This window comes from Stegastes partitus, unplaced genomic scaffold (genome assembly GCF_000690725.1).
Source record: "Stegastes partitus isolate 25-593 unplaced genomic scaffold, Stegastes_partitus-1.0.2 Scaffold122, whole genome shotgun sequence".
Lineage (NCBI taxonomy): Eukaryota > Metazoa > Chordata > Actinopteri > Pomacentridae > Stegastes > Stegastes partitus.
In genome coordinates, this window is record NW_007577853.1 from 537,836 (window position 1) to 561,541 (window position 23,706).

Consider the following 23,706-nt stretch of genomic DNA (forward strand, 5'->3'; position numbering starts at 1 on the left):
ATGGCACAATGGGTGGAGCTCCCTCATTGGTTCATGGGGAGGAACTGCTGCTCCAGCACTGGAGTGAGCAGCCTTTTTAAACAGAGGAGAAACATCCTTCTTCCCTTCTCCCCTCTGCTGCAGCCAACGCAGAGCCAGCCTGCTGTGTGGCTAATTGTGAATATTGTTGTGAGTAGTTGGAAAGTCTGTGAAGTTGTAAATTGTGACCTTTGAGAAAGAGACAGAGTTTTGTTTTTATTCAGTCTGCTTAGAAGTAAATTATCTGTAAATATCACTTGTATATATGAGCGCGGTTAACACTGGAGTATTTGACTACAAGCAGAGGTGTAAAGTGAGCAACCCTATTATTTGTTTTCCATTGTTTTCTTCCGTTAACTTTTTAGGAGCATAGGTTAGAGGCTTGTCTTTTGTTTGATCTATGATTTTTTTTGGTGAAGAAAGTTTTAAGGTGAGTTTTTTTGTTTGTTTTAGGACTCTGCTCAAGCTGTAGACAAAGAAACGCCTTTGTAACTGAGAATATTTGTCAAATTATCAGGTTGGATTTTAGGAAAATAGCTCAGTTTGGATTAAAATATGACCCTTTCACAACATGTTTGATGTTTCTCTATTTTCTTGTACACCAAGATGACAATGACAATGTGAAGCAGATAGCATGACTGAAAACAGATGTGTTTTTCAGGTTGTATTTCATACATTTCTTCATCCTCCTCTAAATTAAAAGAAAAACTCATGACAATGAGCAGATGAGCATTCAGTGGATGATTGATGATTAATGTGTCTCTAGAGGAGGCCTGTGTGACGAGATGGCTTTCCCACAGGGACATCCATGGTGTAGCCAGGCGGAACCTGGCACAATCTAGGAGCATCATGTAACAGGTGCCTTATAGGATGAGGAAGGGGACAGAGCAGCGTCACGGCACTGTTTGTTCCCCTCTGTGCGCTGCCACCGAGGAGGCAGAGGCAAGCAGATGTTGTGCGTTTCCAGCCCCAGAACCTATTATAATCAACAGAATCATCTCCGGGGGTAAAGCCAGCTGAATCTGATCTGCCTTCATATCTGAGAAGGCTGAAAGTGACAATTGGCTGCTAAATCCACTGTGTAATGGTGCAGATGGGAGGTGCGCTGTGTGTGTGGATATTTGCATGGTTGTGTGTATTGAACATCCAAACTGAGACAGAATTGTCGCCACCACTCTTAATCTACAAAAGTCAACATGTTTTTCATGAGACTGTGGATGATCTAATCCTCTGACTTTTAATAGATCTGCCTTTTTCTACTTCATTTAATTGCTTAATGGTGTCAATCATGACACCCCGCATTTCTTGTGTACAAGTGTGCCTGAGCAAAACAAAACACCATATGGCACTCTAAACTCTATATAACAGTAATACTCGCCGCACCAATCGAACAAACGGCAAAGCGCGAACAAACTGAGAAGAGACAGAACTTTGTTTTTCTTCTATCCAGCTGACTTTGGCAGACTAACTCATCCTCTGTGTCCCTGATCTTTCATTGCTTTGTTTAACTCAGAGGAGAGGGATTAGAGAGTTCTGGGTGTCGGCATGTATCTGTCTGTCTGTCTGTCGAGCTGTCCGCGGCAGGCACGCTTTCCTCATAGCCTGACAGCTGCTCTGAGCCCCAAACAATATTTCCCCCCGTAACAAATGCACCCAGCTGACTATCCACTGAACATCATGCAGACATATTGTGCAGTCCGTGCAGTTTGGCTTTAGTCTCTTGTGAGTCTCATGTACTCTCTTTCTTTCTCTCCCTAGTCTCTGTCCTCCTCTTTCATTCCGTCCATCTTTCCCTCATCTCCTCCCTCGCCTCTTGAGCTTCGAGGAACTCATTTAGGCTGACACGAAGAAGACAGGCCCGCGGATATGCCCGCTGGTCATGGCAGAGAACGAACACTGGCAAACAGAGCTCTTTGACAACATTCCCAGTCAGTCGCCAAACTGTTCGTCTGGCCCCATTAGTGGAATTTGGCTACTGTACTTCACTTATAGCACGTCTAAAGATCAACCCGAATTCTCAGTGAAAGCAAGGATTTATGGAGACAGTGTGTCTGAAGAGGATAGACTACTGTTGAGAAACAATGCTACTTGCTATTCAACAAATTTCCCCAACCTGAGAAATTTGTAAGCACACAACAGAAACAACAGTGTCAGGATCCTGTGTGTTTTCTGAACGTGCTGCTTTTGTCACATTTAAAAACACCTTCACAAAGACTGTTGCCGGCTCACACTGAGCCTCTGAGCTCTGCTTTCTGGCTCATTAAAGTTGATCATAATGAGACTTTTTCCTCTGGCTACATCTCTGAGTTCCAAAGTTAAAACAAACAAACAAAAAAGTCCCCCAATTATTTCCGCTGAGCAAAACATCTGAAACGTCAAGCCAGAAAACACTGACTGACAACCACTTAGGCCTCATGCTCAAAATTAGAGGAAGCGTTTGTACTGTCATGGCAAATACTTTCCCACTTCTGAAGGTGCAAAAGCACAGAGGTACGATGGGGAAATTACAGCTCAGGCAAAGCTGTGAGCTGCGAGGCTGCTCACCCCCTTCGCACCTGTCCTAAGGTGTTAGCGCCAGGAACTGAATAAGTTAGAAAACAAAACTTCAAACAAGCTCCTAGAGTCCCTTTACCAGCTTTTCTTTACATTTTCTCTACGGAACAGCAAGAAAGCTTTGACACTGTTCCCTTTCTGTGGTTTCTGGATGTCCGGTCTTGAGGTGCAGACCAATTAAAAAAAAAAAACACAAAGACTTTGACAAAACGGGCAGAATGGCCTCTTCAAACGCAAGCTTCAAAGTGTTCTGATGCAGCTTAAATCCCTGTTGTTTGAAGGCAGTGATGTGTGTGATCACGGGCCTAGAAGGTAAGTCTTAAGGTCATCAGGGCTTGAGCTTTGGGATGGTGAGTAGGCTTTAATTTTAAAGTGCAGAAAGCTCAAATCTGCCACAAATGCCTGAGTGTGCTTAAAATGAAGAGCTTGTTAGATGGTCTGTGTCTAAAACCCCCTTCTTGATGGCTGACAACTGACAATCACACCCACATTATGCTGTGATTTGCCAGGTGTGGTGGCAGAGATTAAACATCTTCCTCAGGCTCTTGTTTCATTCTTCACATAGCTACAGCTGTCACCGTTTTGGTGTGAACTACTGAGTTTAACACAATGAAGCCCATAAAACCACAAATGTCAGTGTCACGGTGGTGCTGCGGGAAAAGTCAGGGAAGTCATTATGATTCATCGTCCATCATCATCCTTTCAGTACAAACATTCTACCAATCCATTAGCTCATTTACAGGTTAAGTGAAAACTTTGATGTTCTGAGCAAAATATCCAAACAGCTGGCTGAGTTCCCACTGAGATTGGCACAGACAATCCTGTTCCCAACAGGATGAATTGTAAAAACTTTGGTTCCTAAACCTTTTCTCTAGTGATCATCACATCAAACTTTTAATTCTTTGGATTGTGACCAAGCACCTGCAAAACTACTGAAAGCCCCATCACCCTCAGCTGCAGGTAAGTATGGAAGCATATTTATGCAAACACTGTTTTTTCACACTGAATCTTTGCAGTTAATTATCACTGGACGACAGTGCTGTGTAGCGTGTGGTGTTCTGGATGTGTAGGCTACATCTTGGTTTCAAAAAACAATATTGTCATAGAATCAGAATATAAATGATCTGGACAGTGCAGCATGACAGCAATATGGAAACTCATATAACATCAAGAATAGTACACAGTATTTAAGCAAAGTGAGGAGACCAATGTGCAAATCACATAAATGTCAAATAATTAGAAACTGTACTTCGTGTACATTGAGTGAACTTCTCACTAATGGCACAATATCGAGGTTGAAGTATTTCCTCCTTTCAGCAATCGGAAACAGATACTTTAAACATACCATATTGACAATACAGTCTCTCCCAAAAACAAAACAAAAAAACAAAATATGTTAAAATGTAGTTGCAGCAGCAGCAATCCAGGGGTGCAGCCTGAACCATGGTGCCACTAATCACAGAAGCAGCGGCTGTCCCCAAAATGACCCCAGGGACAGTGTGCTTCCCTCTCAATCTACATAGTTCTGAAAAACAGACGGGCAAGTGCTTCAGACTTGGCACAGAGGTTATCATTGGAAATCAGAGTTTCTGTGACCGCTCAGACAGTGTGAAGGACACTGCATAACATCAAACTCTATGGACAGCATCCAAGAAGAAAAGAAAAAAAACCCTGGCTTGGTCTTTGGCACCAAACTGCAAGACTAAACTTTGCTAAAATGCACTAAAAAAAAAAAAAAAGGCTGACAAATATTGGGAGACAATTCTGTGTTCAGATGAGATCAAGACAAAGTTGTTAATTTCAGATGGGGTTCAACATGTTTGGACACATGTTTATCACGGTAAATGCATCATCCTGACAGTGGAGCACGGAGGGCATCATAAATGTTTGTATAACTAAGTACTGGTTGGTGACTCCCAGTCTGCAGAAGCTTGGCAGAGCTTCTACAGACCCTCAAGATCAACTTCTCTCTGGGATAATGAAGTTAATCATCATTGTCACTACTTTTCAGTTTCAGTTACTTTCAGAGAAAATAAGCCATTTTTGGCATGCAAATGCAAACTAAGATGGTGAACAGGACTAATACACCTGTTAAACATCAGCATGCTAGCAGTGTTATTGTGTTCATGATAGCATGCTAATGTTGACATTTCGCTCAGGGCACCAACAACAGCCTCGGTGCAGCCTCAAAGGACTGCTACTTGCAGACTCGTAGTTTGGGAATCTACCTGTCTTTTTCTGAAAAGGGCAGAAACACAGCATGGGTATGTCCAGCACATCTTGATTACAACAAGCTTTAGTACAAAGCAGTGCAGTTTCGAACAATTTGGATGACAAGGTGATAGAATGTGTGTCAGAACTGTCCAAATTATATAAAAACACAATGTAATACGTATAAACTCAGTGCCTCTCCCTTTTCTCTGTATATAGAAGTGTTTAAAGTCCAATTACTATCACAAAGTCAGTGTGTAAAATGTCTATCCTTAATTACACATCTGAACAAACACAATTAAAAACAGTCTTTACATTTTAAAACAACACAGAAAATTGGATTTTATGTTTGTCAGTACGCAGGTCATTTACAGCTAAATACTGGGACGAAGTTAGAATTAGATAATTAAGGAAGTTATTGCTGCTGTGCCATTTGCATATAAAAATACACACGGCCTTCTCTCGAATCAGAGACAAGAGGAAACACATTAAAGATTCCTGCTACAGAGAGAAAACTACAGCTGCTGTAGGTACTGATGTTCTGCAAGTTGATGCTTCTGCAGAGTTTAAAGTCACTGAATTATACTCATCACACACATGCTATTGGTTAAAACTCTTGTTCAGTCCCCTCATAAAAGTATTTAGCAATTCTATTTTGATAAATAGATTTTTTTAGGGTCTGTGTGAGTGTTCCTCTGCTCACCGAAGCCACAGTTTTGGGCCTATAAGATGCAGTCTGAGCAGGTTGTATCTCACAGTTACAGAGTGTCTGCTAATTAGTAGAAGCACAGTCTGAGCTGCACGTCCTCCCATCTCTGCATATCCATTTGGAAGCAGGAAATTACCAAACTGGTCCAAAAATAAATAATAAAGACCTGTGGAAAATTGCAGAAAAAACTCTTTACTAATGGCCTTTTTGGATTTAGTTGCTTTGATCGTCTGCCTGTTATTTCATCTGTCAGTGTTTCCCGTACACAGATATACAGTGCTGTGAAAAAGTATTTGCCTCCTTCTCAAATTCTTCTTTTTTTTGGCATATTTTCCCCACTTTAATACTTAAGATCATCAAACAAATGGAAATATCAGACTTTACATTACTTTGGTTATCTTTGTCTAATATTTAAATTTGTTTGATAGTCTTAAGGATTTAAGGGGGGAAATATTCAAAAAAATTAGAATTCGAGAAGGGGGCAAACACTTTTTCACGGCACTGTATTTGTGGAAGCCCATCACAGTATCAACATTGACTGTCACATGTTCAGTTTGATGCTTTTGCTACTTAAAATGGATCAAGTCCTATATTATCCTGGAGCAGCACATTGATTCATTCATTCAGCCCTCTGGCTCCCTCTCTCTCCGACATACACAAAGGCAAAGGAGTCATGTGTGAATAGCTCCTCTTTGAGTTTATGAATGGTTAGGATCATAAAACACTCGGCCAAAAAAAAATTCCACAACTAATGCAATCCAGTTAACTTTGATCGGTTAATCAATCTACGGTATGTTCTCAGCTCACGACCATCAATCTGGCAAGCCCAACTCTTCAAATAAGCTGGTAAGCATGTAAGAAGCCTAGCTAGGAAGGCTAGCCAGCGGTCAGGGGCCACACTGGGACACATCTTGCTGGACCGGCGCGTCACTGTGGAGCGTCACAGAATCCCTGAAGTTTAAACGGGCCCTGTCTGTTTGCCTGTCATATGAGGTGCACGTGAAGCCTGCTGCTCTGGGACCGGGCTCACTGACCTGACCCCAGCATCGACCGCTTCTATTAGCTATCCAATTAATTTGTTTTGAATATTTCCAGGCTTTAACCGGTGCTACTGTGGCAGCTGAATCAGCAAGAGAGGGTCAGGAAGAGAAAGCTAATGAAGAGACAGACGAGGAGGACAGCAGCTGACGTGTTTTTCTGTCATTTGACGCAACGTGATGCAATGAAACTTGATGTATATTTCAGTTATTTATACATTACGGTGAATTTAGAAATGTAAATGTTTGCTGTGGAGAACCTTACACGTGGCATTGATTAATTTAAGTGTGGGTGTTCCTCCTTCTATGCCCCCAACCACTTTTAACTGACCTCCCTTGTTCAGGAGTTGCTCTTTTGAGTCCACACTGTGAGTAACTCCTTTTAAATTCCACATAGTCATTTGATCCATTGTCTATCAAATATTGATTAGTGCAGCTCTAAAGAGGTGGCAATAAACTACATTAACTTTATACATATGTGTTCTCTACATAGTACAGTATAGTAAGAACTCAGGCTGCCTTTGTAAACTCTTAGATGAAATTATGAAAAATGAAGTTCGTATAGCTGAGTGGCTTAAAGCATTAATTATACACAGCCTGCGTTAAAAGAGAGAGCCTGCCCTCCGTGAAAGCGTGGAGGATTCTGACAGAAATATTGCCCCAAAAGCTTCTCCCTTGGCAGCCTCTGTGCTCTGATATTATATTCATTTAAATACATTAAATCATCACTAACACCCGTGGAAGTGCAAATCCATTCTATTTTCTGTTACACTTATTTCAGACTTATTTCTAGCTTTCAGACCCAGCTCCTAAATCAATAATCATCTAGATGAGAAATTAGTGATAGAAGCCTGGCTCTACCCACGTGGGAAGCAGAGCTGTAGAAGCAGAGAGTCGACATAAAAATGTCCAATACCATGTTTGAAATTAAAAAAAAAAAAAACAGGTGAAGAGAGTAAAACTTTTTCGAGGTAACTTCTGGCATTTCACTGTGAGACGATAAACCCGAGGTTGTTCCCTGAAAATACGAGGATAAATCCTTCTAGTGCTATCTGTGTGTCACCTGGAATATGTTGGAGAGGTCCCGCAGGTTGAAGATGTAGTGGAACTTGACTGCGGTGGGGAGGAAGGTGGAGGAGACGCGCTGGTGCAGGGCCAGTGCTAACTGGACCAGGGTGGGGCAGCTCTTCCGCAGGCCGGCGCTGAAGCCCTCCGCTCTCAGGTGTTGGGAGAGGATGGACGTGTAGATGGTGCTCAGGGCTTCAGCTCCAGGGAACGACAGGGCAAAGACTGAGAAGTGGCGCTGTGGAGGGAGAGCACGAACATGGAGCAATAAACATGTTGGTCCTCACTAATGATGCATCTCATTCCAGACTACAAGTCACCTTGTGGGTGTTTGAAGCAGAGTGTGTGACTTCTAAATTCAAATACGGCTGATTAAAAGTTGGTGTTATGATTTTTTTTTGATGGTTTTGTGACGACCTGATTCCGTCATTCATTCCATGTGACTGATTCTGTGCGTCTCCTGCCTGCCTCAGCAGCTCCCAGTGCCTCCATCAGCCCACCTGTATCCACTCCCTCACTACAGCCCCTCCAGCTCTGCAGCACTGAGTTGCCAGATTGTCTGTGTTGCTTTATGCCACAGCCTTCCAGCATTTTGTTTCTCAGCTCCTTTTTTTTTTTTTTTTGGCTTGCTTTTTGGAATGTCTACCTTTGCCTCAGCCTGCTCTCTGTGTTTTGTTTGACTGCATTGTTTTTGTTGTAGCAGCTTTTAGTGAGTAAAGCGTGTGTTTTGTTGTTCGACCTGCCTTCAGTGTTGTGCATTTAGGTTTATCCTCTCCAAACCTGATAGTCTGACCTCTGGGTGCGCTGCCTCGCTCGATCTTAGTAATTCTGACAACATGTTTCGGATGACTTTAGAGCTCTGGAAGTGAAATGAAAATGTGCTGTTTTTCTCTTTTTAAAAGCTTACAATAAAGACGATACAGGAGAGGAGCTTCTGGAGGTGGACACTTAGCGGATAAAAACAACTCATAACGGACAACCCACTGCCAGACCTCTGAATGTATAAATAAAGCTGAGGAAATGCAGTTTGGTCATAAACTGAATCAGCATCTATCCAGTCAGTCAGTGGTTTTATGTTAAAGTTGATATTTTTAGCTCGGAAGTACTGTTGGATACACCATTGGCAATAAGCAGAATTGTTACACCAACTTAAATAAAGTATTCTCAGATCAAGTTCAGTCAATTACATGAGATCAAATGCTGATAAATTCTTAAAATAAAAAAAAGTCAAGCTAAACAGGCGTTTACTCTAAACACAGCTTTACTCTGCACCATGTGATATTTCATGTGTTATTTCGGGAAAACAATAAAAAATAAAATAAAATATCATTAAAATGTAAATGAAACTGACAGTCTGCTGAAAGCATAAATAAATAATACTCCTGAACAAAATCGCTTTTGAAGAGATTTGCAAGCTCAAAGAATTATGTTGTAATTTTCTGCTTTTATTTGATCATCAGAACCATAAAAAAAATAGCTTTTTTTAAGTCAGTGTGAATTCATGTGGGAATATTGAAACGTGAATCCATACACTGTACCAGTGTATCCATATTATCTCTGAAGTGATGTGTCAGTATGGAGAAATCTATTCTATAAAATTAGTCTGTGACTAAAACAGTTTTCTAACGTAGAGGACACCTTCCAAAGTGTATTCACGATGATTCTGTGTCAACAACTGCTCTGCTTGGTTCCTGTTCTTTTTCTTGATCATGTATTAGCATGAGCACACTTTCACCTGTCATGTCTGCAGCAGTGACAGACTCCAGCTACAACGCTCCCTGCTGTAAATCTCTCCATGCATCCTGCTGCCTCATCCTCTCCTCTCCATCATAAAGTGCATTAAATACCTGCAGATCATTCAGCTCTCTCTACCAGTGGACCGCTACTAAACAATGCTCCCATCCTTTTCATTGCTGGCATGTCTGACCAGCCTTCTAGCAATCTGTGTGATGACAAGCGGCATCCTAAACCGTTTCCTTCGTCCCCACCTCCTACCTGCATCCATAATCTGTTCTTGTTGTTTTCCTGCCAGATGAACATGTCTTCTTCAGTGACAATATCAGAGGCAGCACAACCATACTTGTTCTTTTCTCTTCAGATCCTTGTTTCTCACAGCCGTATACCTGACTACGTGTCTTGCTTGCCGTGCTGCCTGCTGGTCATTTAAAAAAAAAAAACAACCTTTTATCTTTGGCACAAGTTGATGTCATGTGCCATACTATCAATAATATAAAAAACACAGAATAATTCACTGACCAGAAGGAGGCATTTCTTTTCTAATTAAACTCTTCCACTGTGTCTGCCACAGTGTATGTCCTGTATTCCTCCTTTGTGAGTTTGCTCTGTCATTTTCTTTCAAGGTCCCACATTTTGCCTCTTTTCAGGAAATTCACAAGAGTCTTACATGTCCCTAGAAAGTGTCTTTCAATTTTATTTATTTATTTATTTTTTTAGCTCAAAACACCACAAAGATGTTCATTTTGCCCTGCCTGTATAACTTCTAGTGTCTGTCCTGTCTTAAACCTCGAAGCTGTTTCAGTGTCTGTGGCTGCTGCTGCCCACATTTGTTTCAGGAAGAAGACTCTCTCTGCATCTCTGATTGACTGTGAGGCAGCTGCTCATTCTGAATAACTCACCTGGAAGCAGCGAGCAGTGACGGGTCAAACTTACATACAGTAGTGACTCGATAATCCAACATATGTAAAACCTTCTTTTACGTCGGATAGCAAGGCGGTCGGATTTTTGTCAGTCAGGCTACAAGGACAGCTTGATGCTTGAAGAGTAATTTGTAGTTAACATTTATTGTTTTTAGTTGTTATAATAAACTATCTACGTATATGATATTGATCGGCCGATTGTCACAGAATAAGTGACTTTTATGAAGTGTACCAATCTGTCCTGTCCTGGGAACATTTGGGATGCTCTAGTTCAGGGGTCTCGAACTCAGGTCCTCGAGGGCCGCAATCCTGCAAGTTTTAGATGTTTCCCTCTTCCAACACACCTGATTCAAATGATCAGCTCATCATCAAGCTCTGCAGAAGCCTGATAACGATCCTGATCATTTGAATCAGGTGTGTTGGAAGAAGTATATGTAGGTTCACAGAATTGTTCAGGTGTCAAAACATGTCACATTGTTTAATACTTCAAAGAGTTGTTTACTAGCAAACGGATGCAAACTGACTTAATTAGTTGGGCAAAGTCACTCAATGTGTGCAACTAGGGTATTGTTAGAACACTACGCATCACTGGATTTCACACCTAACTGACCAGCACGCTTGTGCACAGGCCTGTCGGTTGACATCAAAGGTAAGTAAATCTGTCGGATTGTTCAGTCAGATAATACGCCGTTATCCTTATTTGTGACATAAAATGTCATGTCGGAGTCGGAATCCAAGGCTGTCGGTATGTTAAGGCTATTTTTTATGGGTTCCGTTTGTTTTTCCTAAAAACTGGACAGCAAGGTTTTCAGACTGTTAAGGGTCGGAATGCCAAGTCACGACTGTACTTATTTTTTTTAGCTGGGCAACTATTTGTTTCTCAGTTACTGCGTAGAAACAGGATAAAATTTGTACTGGCTTGAAAGGTTGGGAGGCCATCTAGTTCGGGGGGGCTAGGGGAACGGCAGTAGTCAGCAATTTCACATTTTTTTAAAGTTTTTGAAACAAACAAAATAGAATAAAAATGGATTTTCACCACACGAAATCCTTAAATTCTTTATCTTAAGGAATATTTTTAACACGTTCACTTCTCATCCACCACCTCTCACAACACCCTGTAACATCTTTCTTATGTGCTCTGGGTGTCACCTGAAGCTCATTCTCCTAAAACCAAATGCAACCTAGAGCCATCTACCTGAAATATCTCTTCAGCACTGTATCTTCAGTAATTATGGATTGGCTTTGTTTAACATAACCATGTAAAGTGCCGTAAGATGACATATGTTATAATTTGGCCCTGTATAAACAAAACTAAATTGAACAGTATGTAGTGTTACCAGAACACAACACTATTTTCTGATAACAGTGTCTTGTGCATGCCTCAGAGCTACCTGTCAAGCTTCCACCATCATATACATGCAGAGGCTGCAGGCAACCTAACCACCTGTGACCCAGCAAGCTTCTATAGTACCTCCTTTATCCCTCTGAAAAACTAGAAAGCCAATTACCGTGGCATTTCACTTTTTTCTTTTCATACATCAGGTCCCTTTAGTCTGTGATATTGTGCAACCTAAAAAATGAAGCAGAAATGAATGTGCCATTACCTTCAGCAAAACCTGTGTAATTTTATAAATGCTGTATTATTATTATGTTGAGACACTGTGGAGAGTATATTTCCTTAGTTTGGTCAAAATCTAATCAACTCTGCATAAAGGGCCCCAAAATGAATAAACGGACAAATGAAGCAACAGAAAGAAAAAATGCAGACAAATAATGTAGTGGTTCAACGATTTACCACAAAGTACAAATGAATAAATGCGGTAATGTTGAGCAGCACATAATGTTACCTCATTCAGTCTTGGGTGACAAACATTAAGAATCTAAGGTAGCATGTGCACTCATTCACCTTGCACATGCTACCTTAGCAGTGAGTTGCATAACCAGAGAAACACAATGTGCTGGGAGGACAAGCTGTGTGTGTGTGTGTGTGTGTGTGTGTGTATACCTGCAGTCGTGGATTAATAGTAAAGCTGCCGGCTGTGGGGTTCATGCAGGACACGTATTGAACGTTGTGTATTTCCTTCAAAAGCAGCTTATTACGGTCATACCTGCGAGTACGGACACACACACACACACGCGGTGAGGAAAAAAATCATTAACAGCTCTGTATGCACACAAACACCCACACATGCCCTGGCTAACAATCACATACACGCACACACCTTCCCCACGCTTTTGCCGATATGGATGCCTCAGCTCCCACTTAAGCTGGCGTGGCTCAGTAGCATCCTCCTTCCTCTCAATTTCATACCTGAAATCCTCCTAGCATATCTCTAATGGGCTGACTGTGTCTAAACCAGTCAGCCTGTGTCTGACGCACTGGAACCATGTTCAGAATGGCCTCACTGTGTCAGAGAGATGAGCAACAAAATCCCTTTTTCGGGGGGAATCACACAAACCTGCTCCCATATTTGACTTTTGACACACACAGAATTTGTAGCATATTGATAGTGAGGAGGGGATCACTGTGAATGCTAAAAGGAAGGCGTTTTCAGTAGAAAAGCTGCTCTGAATTATTAGGGTATTACATCTATCAGCTGCTGGCACTCCATTATCTCAATGATCCTTTTCTGTGTTAATACATGGAGAAATTATCTGAAGCTGTCCATCATTTAAGCAATTAATGTGAGGAATAGTCCCTCTGCTGAAGTGGTATTTTCTGAAAATCACCTCTAAAGCCACAATCTATGCATAATGTTCCTCTTTCAAACAGCACAGGCGTGTACTTCTGCTTGCTCATACATATGTACTGCATAATTGCATGTTAAATGACGGAGCCTCACCAGTGGTTGTAGTCCATGTGTTGGCGTATGAGTGTGTGAGGCTGCACCGTGCCATATGCATCCACCTCGGGCATGTTCATGTCGTCTATGAAGTAGATCAGTCTCCGGCTGCCTGGAGGTCCGTAGTTGCGCCCCGCTTTCTTCTCAAGGGGCTTTTCCAACACGGCTGTGTAGGAGATGAATGATGGAGCAGAGAGCAGAAATGTGGGAAAGAGAGAATCAGTGATGGAAGGGTATAACTGAATAGCTGTGTTTATGGAGTAGTTAAGAGCTGGGGAGTCAGGGGTTATGGTGGGGAGATTTGATTTAAGTAGGTGGATGCATAAGCAAGTAGCTGTTTCACATAACTGGAAAGTGAACTGGAGGTGAACTTTTGAATAGTCACAAAAAACAAAAAAACAAAAAAGTAAATGTGAATTAGGTTTGTTTGCATTAATTGTTATAAAGTCTATAAATCAGATGGTGATGATACAGGCTACATAACACATGGCTTTAATTAACAGAGAACAAAAAGCTGGAAACAATACCAGTACTTTGCTGCTGCTAACAACCTCAAAGAAGAACAAACAAACAAAACTTTGTTCAAAATCAAGAGAGGTCCAGAGGAATTATTTTCAATCAGGAAAGTTGTAATTATTCTTCATGTCAGCTGGTAAAAGCCATGTTTCATGCTGTCCAGAGAGTAAAGGTGTGTTTTAATACTACAATACTATATAGTCTGCCAGCAAAAGATGTAGTATGTCGTAAGTCATACCCCAGAATGTCAAATTTAGTTCCTTCTACATGCAGTCAGATGTTGCAGCATGTCAGGCAGCATGCTTTTCTGGCCATTCTGACCCACAATTCTGTGTGCAGCTCCAAACAGGGGACAGCTCATTTCATATTACAGACTGCCATAGTCAGTTAAAGTGCATTACTAGGACATTGTCTGTCCCACCTGTATGGATGCTATATGAAACGTTGTGAAGGCAGCTGCACTGTGTACTTAAAGTAAGAAGTATTCTATTAGGAAAGAAATCAAAGACAACGAAAGAAACAGACAGAGATGATCAGTCATGTGATAAAGATTTGTTATGTTTTCGAAAAAGGCATTTCCATCTCTTCAAAGAAGTCAAAAAACATGTCAAGTGAGCATAAGCTTCATCTTTTTTTCTTTTTTTTTTGCAGTTTTGGGAAGGCTTTCTTGAATTTTGCCTTTTTTAAATGTGATGCATGCCTGTAAAAATAGGATATGGAAACATGTCTATTGATGCCTACTGTATAAGAGAAAACTTTTCTGCTATACAAATTGCATTTTTCTTACCTTCTAGGGTCTCCATTAACACACAACAGTCTGAGAATAACTAACCCATACTTCAGTTGAACTAATGACAGCTTATAGACATATACAAGAGGCTGTAAGTAGATGTTTCTTTGCATGTAGAGTAAAAGCAAGAACAGTTTTAAACCCTTTTTTTTAAGGTAATAATGAAGTATGAGGTGTCACAACATAGTGATTCTGCCAAGTCCAGTATCGACTGTACTATCAGTGATATTGCAGGTGTGTTGCCAGCATATGATGGCCAAGAGAGTCACAGCAAGTGCAGCATCCAGTTTTAAGCATATTTTGGCTGCTGAAATAGAATTAAATCTTTATTTTAAACTAAATAACACGATTTGTTTTGGAGGGCTTTACAGTTAGCCTGGTTCCAGATCAGCATCTCACCCATTCAGATTTGATTCTGCTGTTGCAAGAAATTATCAATATATTGGCGATTTTTAGGTAGGGATAATGCAGACATCATCCTTATCAGCATAAAAAATAAATCACATGGGCCTGTTCAGTATTTTTTAAAAATTAGAACACTTCTTAGTGTTGTACTGTGCTTCTATCCCAAGCAGAAAACAAGCATCAGTATTACTACCATGGTCATGTGTACCCTTATACAGTTAATGTGATCAAGAAAAGGGGATAACAAACCAGCAAATCAGGCGTATGAATCCTGACATACAGTCATGATATGTACGGTTTCTACCTTGGAGCATAGCAGATGTAGTGTAATAGTTGAACGGGACATTTTTGATCATGTATTTTTCTGCATCCAACAATCCCAGCTTGTCCCCGACCAGAACTGACTTCCCAGTGCCGGCGTTGCCAACCAGCATGACGGGCCTACGGTGCTGCAGGAGGCGGTCCATGAAGTAACTCACTCGAATGGTCTCCGTAGTGTGGACCAGACATGCCTGTCCAGACAGGAACCATACAGGAGCATGAGGATGCATGTCAGTCATTTTCAATGGTATAATCATAACAGAATTTTATTTTATTTTTTTAAAGAAAAAAAAGAAAAAAAATATGTCCCTTGCAGCACTTTTTGGCAACCACACTATGTAACTGTTTCTGAATTACCTCAAATATATCTCAAGCAATTTCTACCCATATGTCTGAGTAACTAACATCAATATCTAAGTAACATTGGTCCTATATGTTGTAGTAGATATCCAGCAGACTAAAAGCAACATTAGCATTCATTTGGAGTTGTGCTTTGGTCACCTGACAGCTGTGATTGTTCTTATTCTAGTGTGGGTATCACAAACCTTTGGGAAACTTAATTGGGTCTTTTGCTGCTTAACGTACAATGCTCACGTTGTGTGTCTGCTGTTTTGTGGGTATATAAATTTCTTTTATTGTAAATTTCCCCCAATGGGGGATCAATAAAAAAAAATTCGAAATTATTATTCTATATCAGACCTGTTTTATTGTTGCAGCTGGAAAGAGGGTTGATAAGAACTGAGACTGATGCCATGTTTTACGCTATGAAATCAAAACAATGAACTAAGAGATGCTAAATGACTCTGTAGGGCTGGAAAAAAAACAGCTAGTGTGACCTTAGCCTACTAATCCAATACTGACTACAGAGGATGAACTCCTGTCAGATAAATGATTACTTAACTAATGCAAAAAAAAATGCAAAACAGCATTCTGATAAAATAGATCCATCTCCAAGATCTCAGGTTACACACATAGTTGAACTTGCAGAGATGCATTTGTATGGCATGTGATGAAAGAGCATCAATGAATGAATAGAATATTTAATAATAAATACAACAAGATCTCATAAAATTTCAATCTGCTCACAACACACACTTATACTGAAAATAATCATCAAAATGTAGCGTGTATATTAAATGAAACCAGTCACTATAAATAGATGCTACAGGCCTCCAGAGGCAACTCATTTGTCTTATTTCTAATGCAGTGAAATATTAATGTAAGAATGCATCCAGCACATTAAACCCAACACAGATGTAACTATTTCTAATGTGTGTTGTACCTGCAGTGGTGTATCTGCATCCATCTCAAACTTGGGCACCATCTTGGTCCAGGGTTCAAACTTCTTGCTCTCGGGGTCGATGTAGTAATCAAACACGGTGCCCTGGGATGGAAACTTGATTGTTTTGAACTCAGCCACCCACCACTTGCTGAACTCCACTCTGTAGTCGACCAGCTACACTCACACAGAGCACACACGCAGAGACACAGAGGGTAGGCAAGCGGTCAATACTCTAAAATGACTTCCTCTCTGCTTTTTTTCTCCTCCATACAGTAGCTATGGATCTGTGCGTTTGATTTACGCTGGTGTGAATACAAACCAGAGGACAAATAAATGGCAACAATATAGAGATACAGCTACAGCAGTTGAAGGGTAGAAAATGAGAGATGGCAGGCCTATCTATCCATCTGTGTGATTCAGACAGTGAAGTAGCCTCATCCCCTGCTGGCTGGCAGTTCCTCGCCTTCCTCTCTGCCTCCCCACCCCTTGGTACCTGTCTCCTCTATTCACTACCAACTCTCCAGTCAATAAAACCACTTAGCATTTAAATGCATCTGTGATGGGAAAATAAAGTGGAGTACATTTGTACCAAGGGGAGAGCAGTTTTATCCCATAACTTAGATGGACGCGCTTACTGTACGGCACTAACTGGATTGCTTAGCAACTGCTCGCCACGGCTCTCCTGCTGATTTAAATTCAGGCAGCCTGTGTGTTGTTGAGCGGGAATGAAGTCCACTTCATTCTCAGATGGAGATCTCTCCCTTTTAAAAAACCTGCCATTTCTTCGACTGAAAATAACATTCAAATGACTTTTCATAAATAGAGACGCAAACTTGAGTTGCATAAGAGCCATTGGCGCTTGAATAATACCAAGGAATACCCATAATGCAACCGCAAGAAACTCTTTCAGGAAGGAGTTATGAGGAGAGAAAAAAAAAAATCGTTCAGCTGTTTCAGTTATGTCCTCATTCTTTTCCCACTTTATGCAACCACTTAGTAAGCATCTCACATGCCCAGAGGCCCGTGCAGTACCTGGTCCTGGAACATGGCTCCCCCAAAGGCCCAGACCGCAGCAAAGACAAAATAGAGCTCGTAAAGTTCTTTGGCGCAGTCTGACGGAGTGTTTTCTGGAGTGAGAAGACATTCCAGCAAGTAGCAGAGCATCTGGACCAAACTCTGCTCAGGGATAGGGATGATCTTCTTAAACCTGGGCACAGACACACACATCACAGCATCCAAGCATTACTGCTGCCATGCTTTCCTCATCAAGGAAAACAACTATTGTCCAAACAGAATAGAATAAAATGTTAAATTATGCTTTCACCTTCTGTAATTTTGAATTGTGTGACACATTTTTTTTTTTTTTACAGATGTAACACAACAAACACAAGCTTTTTGATTAATTACATGTAATTCTCTGTTTACTTCCAAGAAACCAGATGACAAATGTATGAGCTATGGTACAGTGGTGCATTTTAGGGATTTTTTTTGGCTTCACACTGCGGACAAAATATTCCTCCTCTCTGTCTCCCTCCTCTGCTTCCTGTTTTTGTTGTGTGCTCCAATAGCAGTGGTGATGGAGGTGTTGGAGGAGGCGAGTGGTCCTGTACAGAATGCAGGATGGCATCCAGTTCTTCTGAGTCAGTCCCTGTTTGCCCCGGTCCAACACGCCCACTTAGCACAGTTCCTCCCCGTGTTATGTCACACCCCAACATCCTGCGTCACAACAGGACTGCAAGCTCTTATTGGCATAGCAGCACAGAGCTACTGGAGAGCTGCGTTACCTGGATCTGACGGCGTCCAGGCAGGAGGGAAGGTACTTGTCGAACAGGATGGTCAGGTTGGCCTTCTCTGATTGGACTTGTCTCTTGTCGATCCAGCTAGACACCGGTGGGTTCCAGCCGAGGTCTGCTGGGTTTATGTACAGGATGCCTGGAAATAAAAATAAGTGAGATCAGACTTTGGCACATTCTGTAATCACAATACAACATGATCCATTAAACCTGTCATGGGTTTGTGGGGTAAAAATATGTTTAAGTCCACACCCCATACAATCTGCATCCACCATGCAGTCTCTATGTACTGCAGCTGCACAGTACTGGAGAAAACGGACATTGAGAGATTTCGTTTTTTCTGTAATATATAAATGTGAAAAAATACAGGAAAGATTTATTTTTGAGTTTAGAACCTTTCTCATACAGAGTAACACTGGCAAAGAGATCCAAAATAGTTTGGTTTTTATGCTTTTAATGACATTCATATGTGCCTTTGCAGACAGAGCTTTTTCGTGATGTTTTAAATGGTCCAACAGATTATGTTGCCTGCTGTAGAGGCAACAACTGCAAGAAACTGTCAACAGAAAACAGGAAAACAGGTGACGAGGGCCACAATAATAATCATGATTATTTTGGATCATTACTGAGATAAAAAAATTAACCTACCTATCACAACCATTTATGGATTTTAGAGATAAAATATTTTTATTGCCCTTTTTCCGTTTAGTGCTGTGCTACATTCCTTCATCACAGTAACAATGAAAATAACCTTCACCTGAATCCCGTGCATCTTTTAGAGGCTAAATATATATAAAACCTCACCCGAAATGCTGAACATTTGCCTGTCGACACACAATACAACTCACTGATGTTCCCTAAAGGCCTCACATTCAGGCTACAATAGAAACCAGCTTGGTGGCTGTGCACAGAGAAGCCTCTAGTCTCCACTCAGTAACTGCAGCGCAGCAGCTCAGGCAGCTGTGTGACCAAAACTTACTTTGAAAAGAGGGAAAATAATTTACTCTCACATTAAATTTTGCCAAGCTCAAACAAAGCTCTTTTTTGTTTGTTAGACTTTTTTCTACATGGGTTGTTTCTAATAGTGGACAACTTGAAATGTTATTATCTCGAGTCGAGCATGTTCATTTTACTGTGCACATGTGGAGTCTGCATCAGACCACTTAAACCTGAGTAACTTGTGTTCTATCAGACAGACTTCTCTTGTAGAGTAATTACAGAAAATGAGAACATTACAAGTACTCCTGTTATATTACGCAGCAAAAAATGTCGTGGTGAGATGTGTTTGAATTCATTTGTCTTACTTCACATTGCACTTTCTGTGATTATTGTGCATGCATACATCACAATGTTGCTGCTGCCACCATCAAGAGCAACAACAGTGTGCCTGTTCACACCTCAAGCAGACAGAGCAACATGACAATGAGAAACTGAAAAAAACGAGAAAAAAAACAAAAAAAAACAAAAGTCTGTAGCTGCTTAACGCTCCCTGTTGTTCAGCTGCTAGTCTCTTAACTTTGTCTGTAGTGGTGTTGGAGAGGACAGTAAATTTGACAGAGATTGTTCACTTGCCATAGTTGGAAATTACACTGCTGAGAGCTGTGAGACCAAACTGAAACAATAAAGTCATGAGCTGTAAAATCAAAACAAAGAACTGAAAGATGCTGAAAATCTCTGCATAGCTGAGAGGAAGTGCTGTATTGGGTAATAATTCTCTGTGGGTTTATCACAGTGAGTGACACCTTTCATAATACACACATGAAATCCAGTGGTAATTTAAAAAACAAAAAGTAACTGCTGCAGTTTTAAGATCCGTCTACAAGACAGATTAGATCATAACAAAGCTGGTATTGTGTTATTGTGGTGCAAATTCATGAGCTAATCAAATTATGCACAACAATTTGGGCCTTTTTGGGCATGTTCCGATCAATACCATCAAGTTAAAGGAGAGGCAAAGAAAGAAAAGAGCGAAATGAAAAACCACCTGCTCTGGATACAGTAGCCGGTGTAGCAGTGCGGAGGTGGCTAATCTCAAACACCAGCCTCATGGTCAGGTTCAGAGGGATCCGCTCATTACTGGCCAGAGTCAGCACCTAACAGAAGCAGAGAGCACATTTACATACAGTTTGCACAGATATCACTGAAGAAGAATGAGTGCTGACTATGTCACCTGCTATCCTCAGCATTACATGCACACCCCGTCATTTATTCTCTCATCCACAGAGAACACATAGTTTACTACTCAGTTGCAACAGTGATGAGTCAATCACATTTCCTTTTTATATCTGAATGCTCATTTAGTGAACAACACAGAGTGAAAATGTCATTTTGATACTGAATAAAAGACTAAACTCATTCACACACACACATACTCTCAATTCGCTCACACCTTGTTGTCATCCATGACTGTATTGAGTGACTCAATCCACATTGGGTCAATGTCTCCATCCAGAACAATCCACTTAGGCCCGTTGTGACTGACGTTGGCCAGTTCACGCATTATATTGGAGAACAGGCCTGTAAGGAGAAGAGTTTACATTATGGATATTAGAAACAGCTCATAAAACCTCTTGCACTGATAAAATACTGTTTCTACAGGAGTCAGCAGTCACCATCTTTCCACTCTCTGGTTGCCGGGTTGATGATGCCGAAGAGTTCGTCATTGGTTACAGCCTTGGGGTTGAGGTCTGCCCACACAGGCCGGAGATTTGTGTTCTGATAGGTCCTCTGGAGTGACCTCATCACCTGACTCTTCCCAGTGCCTGCGTTCCCGATCACAAACACCGAGTGACGCACTGCCAGCAGCTCCTCCAGCTGCACCACCTAACACACACAGAATGCAACATTTTCAACTCTTCTTTGTGCATCACACAGAGGACACTTATGAAATGGATTTCAAACAAAGAACTCCTACACAATAACGTTCCATTTCGTGTACACTGCGGCACTCGGTCTACTTTATCTCATCCTTAATATTCTGGTTTATGGCGAGTATAATTTGATGCAGAATGACAGGCTAGTGTGATGCACTGCAGTGCAGCACAGCAGCTTAGTGCACTGTTCACAGAATACAATAAATGACAGCAGTGGTCTTCTGGAAAGACAGATATGTGCATCCACAGTATTCTGTGTTTGCATAATTAAAGGGCTCCACCACTCCACCTATTTTACACAGGAAGATAAATCTACTTGTCAAGGAAAGTATTAGTCAAAAGTTGTATAATCTCTTCCTCTATGGAGACCAACAGTGATCAATATTAAATCAGGGAATCACATTGTAAAATAAAAAGAATAATATATGTAATTATATCAAACACTGGATTATTTATATGTTAAAAATTGACCTCCATGAGAGGACATTTTACTGTTTTGAAAAGAGGGAATGTAACGGACCGTCCAAAGAGCACAATTTTTTAAAGTCAGTATGCAGCTTTAAGCGCTGTCTTCGCTCTGGTTTTCCTTTTTCTTTCTCCTTTGTCCTCACCCCATCCAGTCCAGACAGATGGCTGTCCTCTCTTAGTGTCATTCTGCTGTCTCCTGTTGAAAAGGAGTTTTCTTCCCAAATTTCATCCCACTGTTGCCAAAGAGCTTGCTCACATGGAACTGCATACATTGGGTTTCTCTCTATGGTATAATATTGTATGTATTGTAACAAAAGTCACGGTTACATTATGTATTTGTCATTATTCACGTCATTAACAATTGCATAGGGTCTGCTTCATTAAGTCAATACTGAATACTTTGCACAGCTTTCTAAAGTCTAAAAGATAACCCAAGTGAGGTCACCAAGGTTACAGTTAGACCTGAACCTGCAAATGTTAAACAGAAAAAATGTTTTGAGGTAATGAGCTTCAAAAAGTGAGCATTTATGGGGCAGGGAAGATCAAACATGACACATTTTTGAGTTGCGTTACAAGAATCCTAAATTGCTGAAGTGTTCCATGGATTTGTTGAAATCCTTAACAGTTAGATATTCTATTCAGCTGTGTAGAGAAATATTTGTACAGTGCTGTGCAACGATTTTAAGCACATTTGAAATTTAGATTCTTCCATCAAGGAGGCATTTGATTGGTCCGACCTTCATCCTGCAGCAGGACAACAAATCTAAACGTACAGCCTCATAAAGAACAATGTTCCATCACAAGAAGAACAAAGATTTCTGCAGCAGATGTTGTAACCCCCACAGAGCTCTGATCTCAGCATCATGGAGTCAGTCTGGGATTATATGAGGAGACAGAGGACACTGAGACAGCCTAATACACAGAAGAACTGAGACAAGTTCTCCAAGATGTTCAGGTACCTCGAACATCTGTGTACAAGTGTACCAATTAGCCTGACGCTGGTTTAACCCTGTGAACCCCAAACTGGCTGTTTTTTGCTGCAGTTTTTCACTGCTTTACACTAACTCCTGCACCTCTAAGGAAACAGCTATTGTAAACAGCTATGGTGACACCAACTCAGAGCCAGTGGGTGTCACCAATAGTGGCTCTACATACAAGTCTTACTATCTACAGTTATAATTTGGTTTTCTCCTCATGAGATTTTGTTTTGTTTTCTTTTCTTTTTACAATATCCGTTGCAAACTGTTTGTAAATGTGACAGAATGAAGTGATTTTGATGAAATATCACACTTTTAAGATTTGGTTAACTTTGACACATTATTTGTTAAAGGACTGTTGAAAATCTGACTATTCTCTCTGGTGTTACAGCATTCCACTCTAAGAAACTGTGTAATTTTGGCCATTTTTAAAAGATAATATGCCTTTAAAACTCACTGAGAAGTTCAGAGGGTTAAAAGCAAATACTGATTTGGTTTGGGCTTTTGTTACTGTCCTCACTGTATGAAGTTGATCGACAAATAAAAGGTGTTTGTTTCATTATTTTTCAAAGGATCCTCGCTTTACTTTAAGGGCATAAAACATTTACACAGTACGGTAGATGTGTAGTCTACTGTATGATTTAAACAGAGGGGAAGCTGGTTTGTACCAATTATAGTTCAATACAGCGTCATAAATTCACATCACCCATTTTCTAAAGCATTCTCAATATTTTAGACTTCAACAATTCGTAATTTATACTTAGAAATTCAGCTTTTTCAGCTAACAATGTCTGGGGTGTGACCTTTTCCTGCTTTCTTCTAATTTGTAAGTACTTCTCATCTTCTGTTTAGTTGAGCTGGATGTTTCCCCAGTGTTCAGCATTTAAATACAATGGTCTGTTCAAAATGAAAATCTTCTATTAACTGGAACGCCTGAATAACTGAATAAATAAAAATGTGGAAAATGGTTTGCTTTCTTTTTTTTTGTTCTGGCACAGTTACTCCAGCACTTTGCAAATTTCCCCACTGTGGAATGAATAAAGGGTTATCTTATCTTATCTTATCTTATCTCTTTGGTTGTACAACTAGAAAGTTGAGTTAAAACACTGTAAAAAAAAATTGCCTTGATTTGTAGTGTAAACATTGTCAATGCAGGTATGTGAGGTGACACCGTGGAGTGTGTAACAA

The 23,706-nt window shown here is 40.7% G+C and overlaps 1 protein-coding gene across 1 annotated transcript in view; it reads right to left on the bottom strand.

The window, feature by feature from the left end:
- Nucleotides 1-23,706, bottom strand: part of dnah9 (dynein, axonemal, heavy chain 9) — a 190,233-nt gene that overhangs the window by 93,031 nt on the left and 73,496 nt on the right. The window contains exons 38-47 of the mRNA XM_008278388.1: nt 20,813-21,023; nt 20,590-20,717; nt 20,185-20,293; nt 18,192-18,339; nt 17,440-17,614; nt 16,408-16,581; nt 15,109-15,316; nt 13,094-13,259; nt 12,256-12,358; nt 7,592-7,831 (exon numbers count right to left, since the gene is read on the bottom strand). Coding sequence (XP_008276610.1) covers nt 7,592-7,831; nt 12,256-12,358; nt 13,094-13,259; nt 15,109-15,316; nt 16,408-16,581; nt 17,440-17,614; nt 18,192-18,339; nt 20,185-20,293; nt 20,590-20,717; nt 20,813-21,023 — 1,662 coding nt within the window. The remainder of the gene's footprint in view (nt 1-7,591; nt 7,832-12,255; nt 12,359-13,093; nt 13,260-15,108; nt 15,317-16,407; nt 16,582-17,439; nt 17,615-18,191; nt 18,340-20,184; nt 20,294-20,589; nt 20,718-20,812; nt 21,024-23,706) is intronic.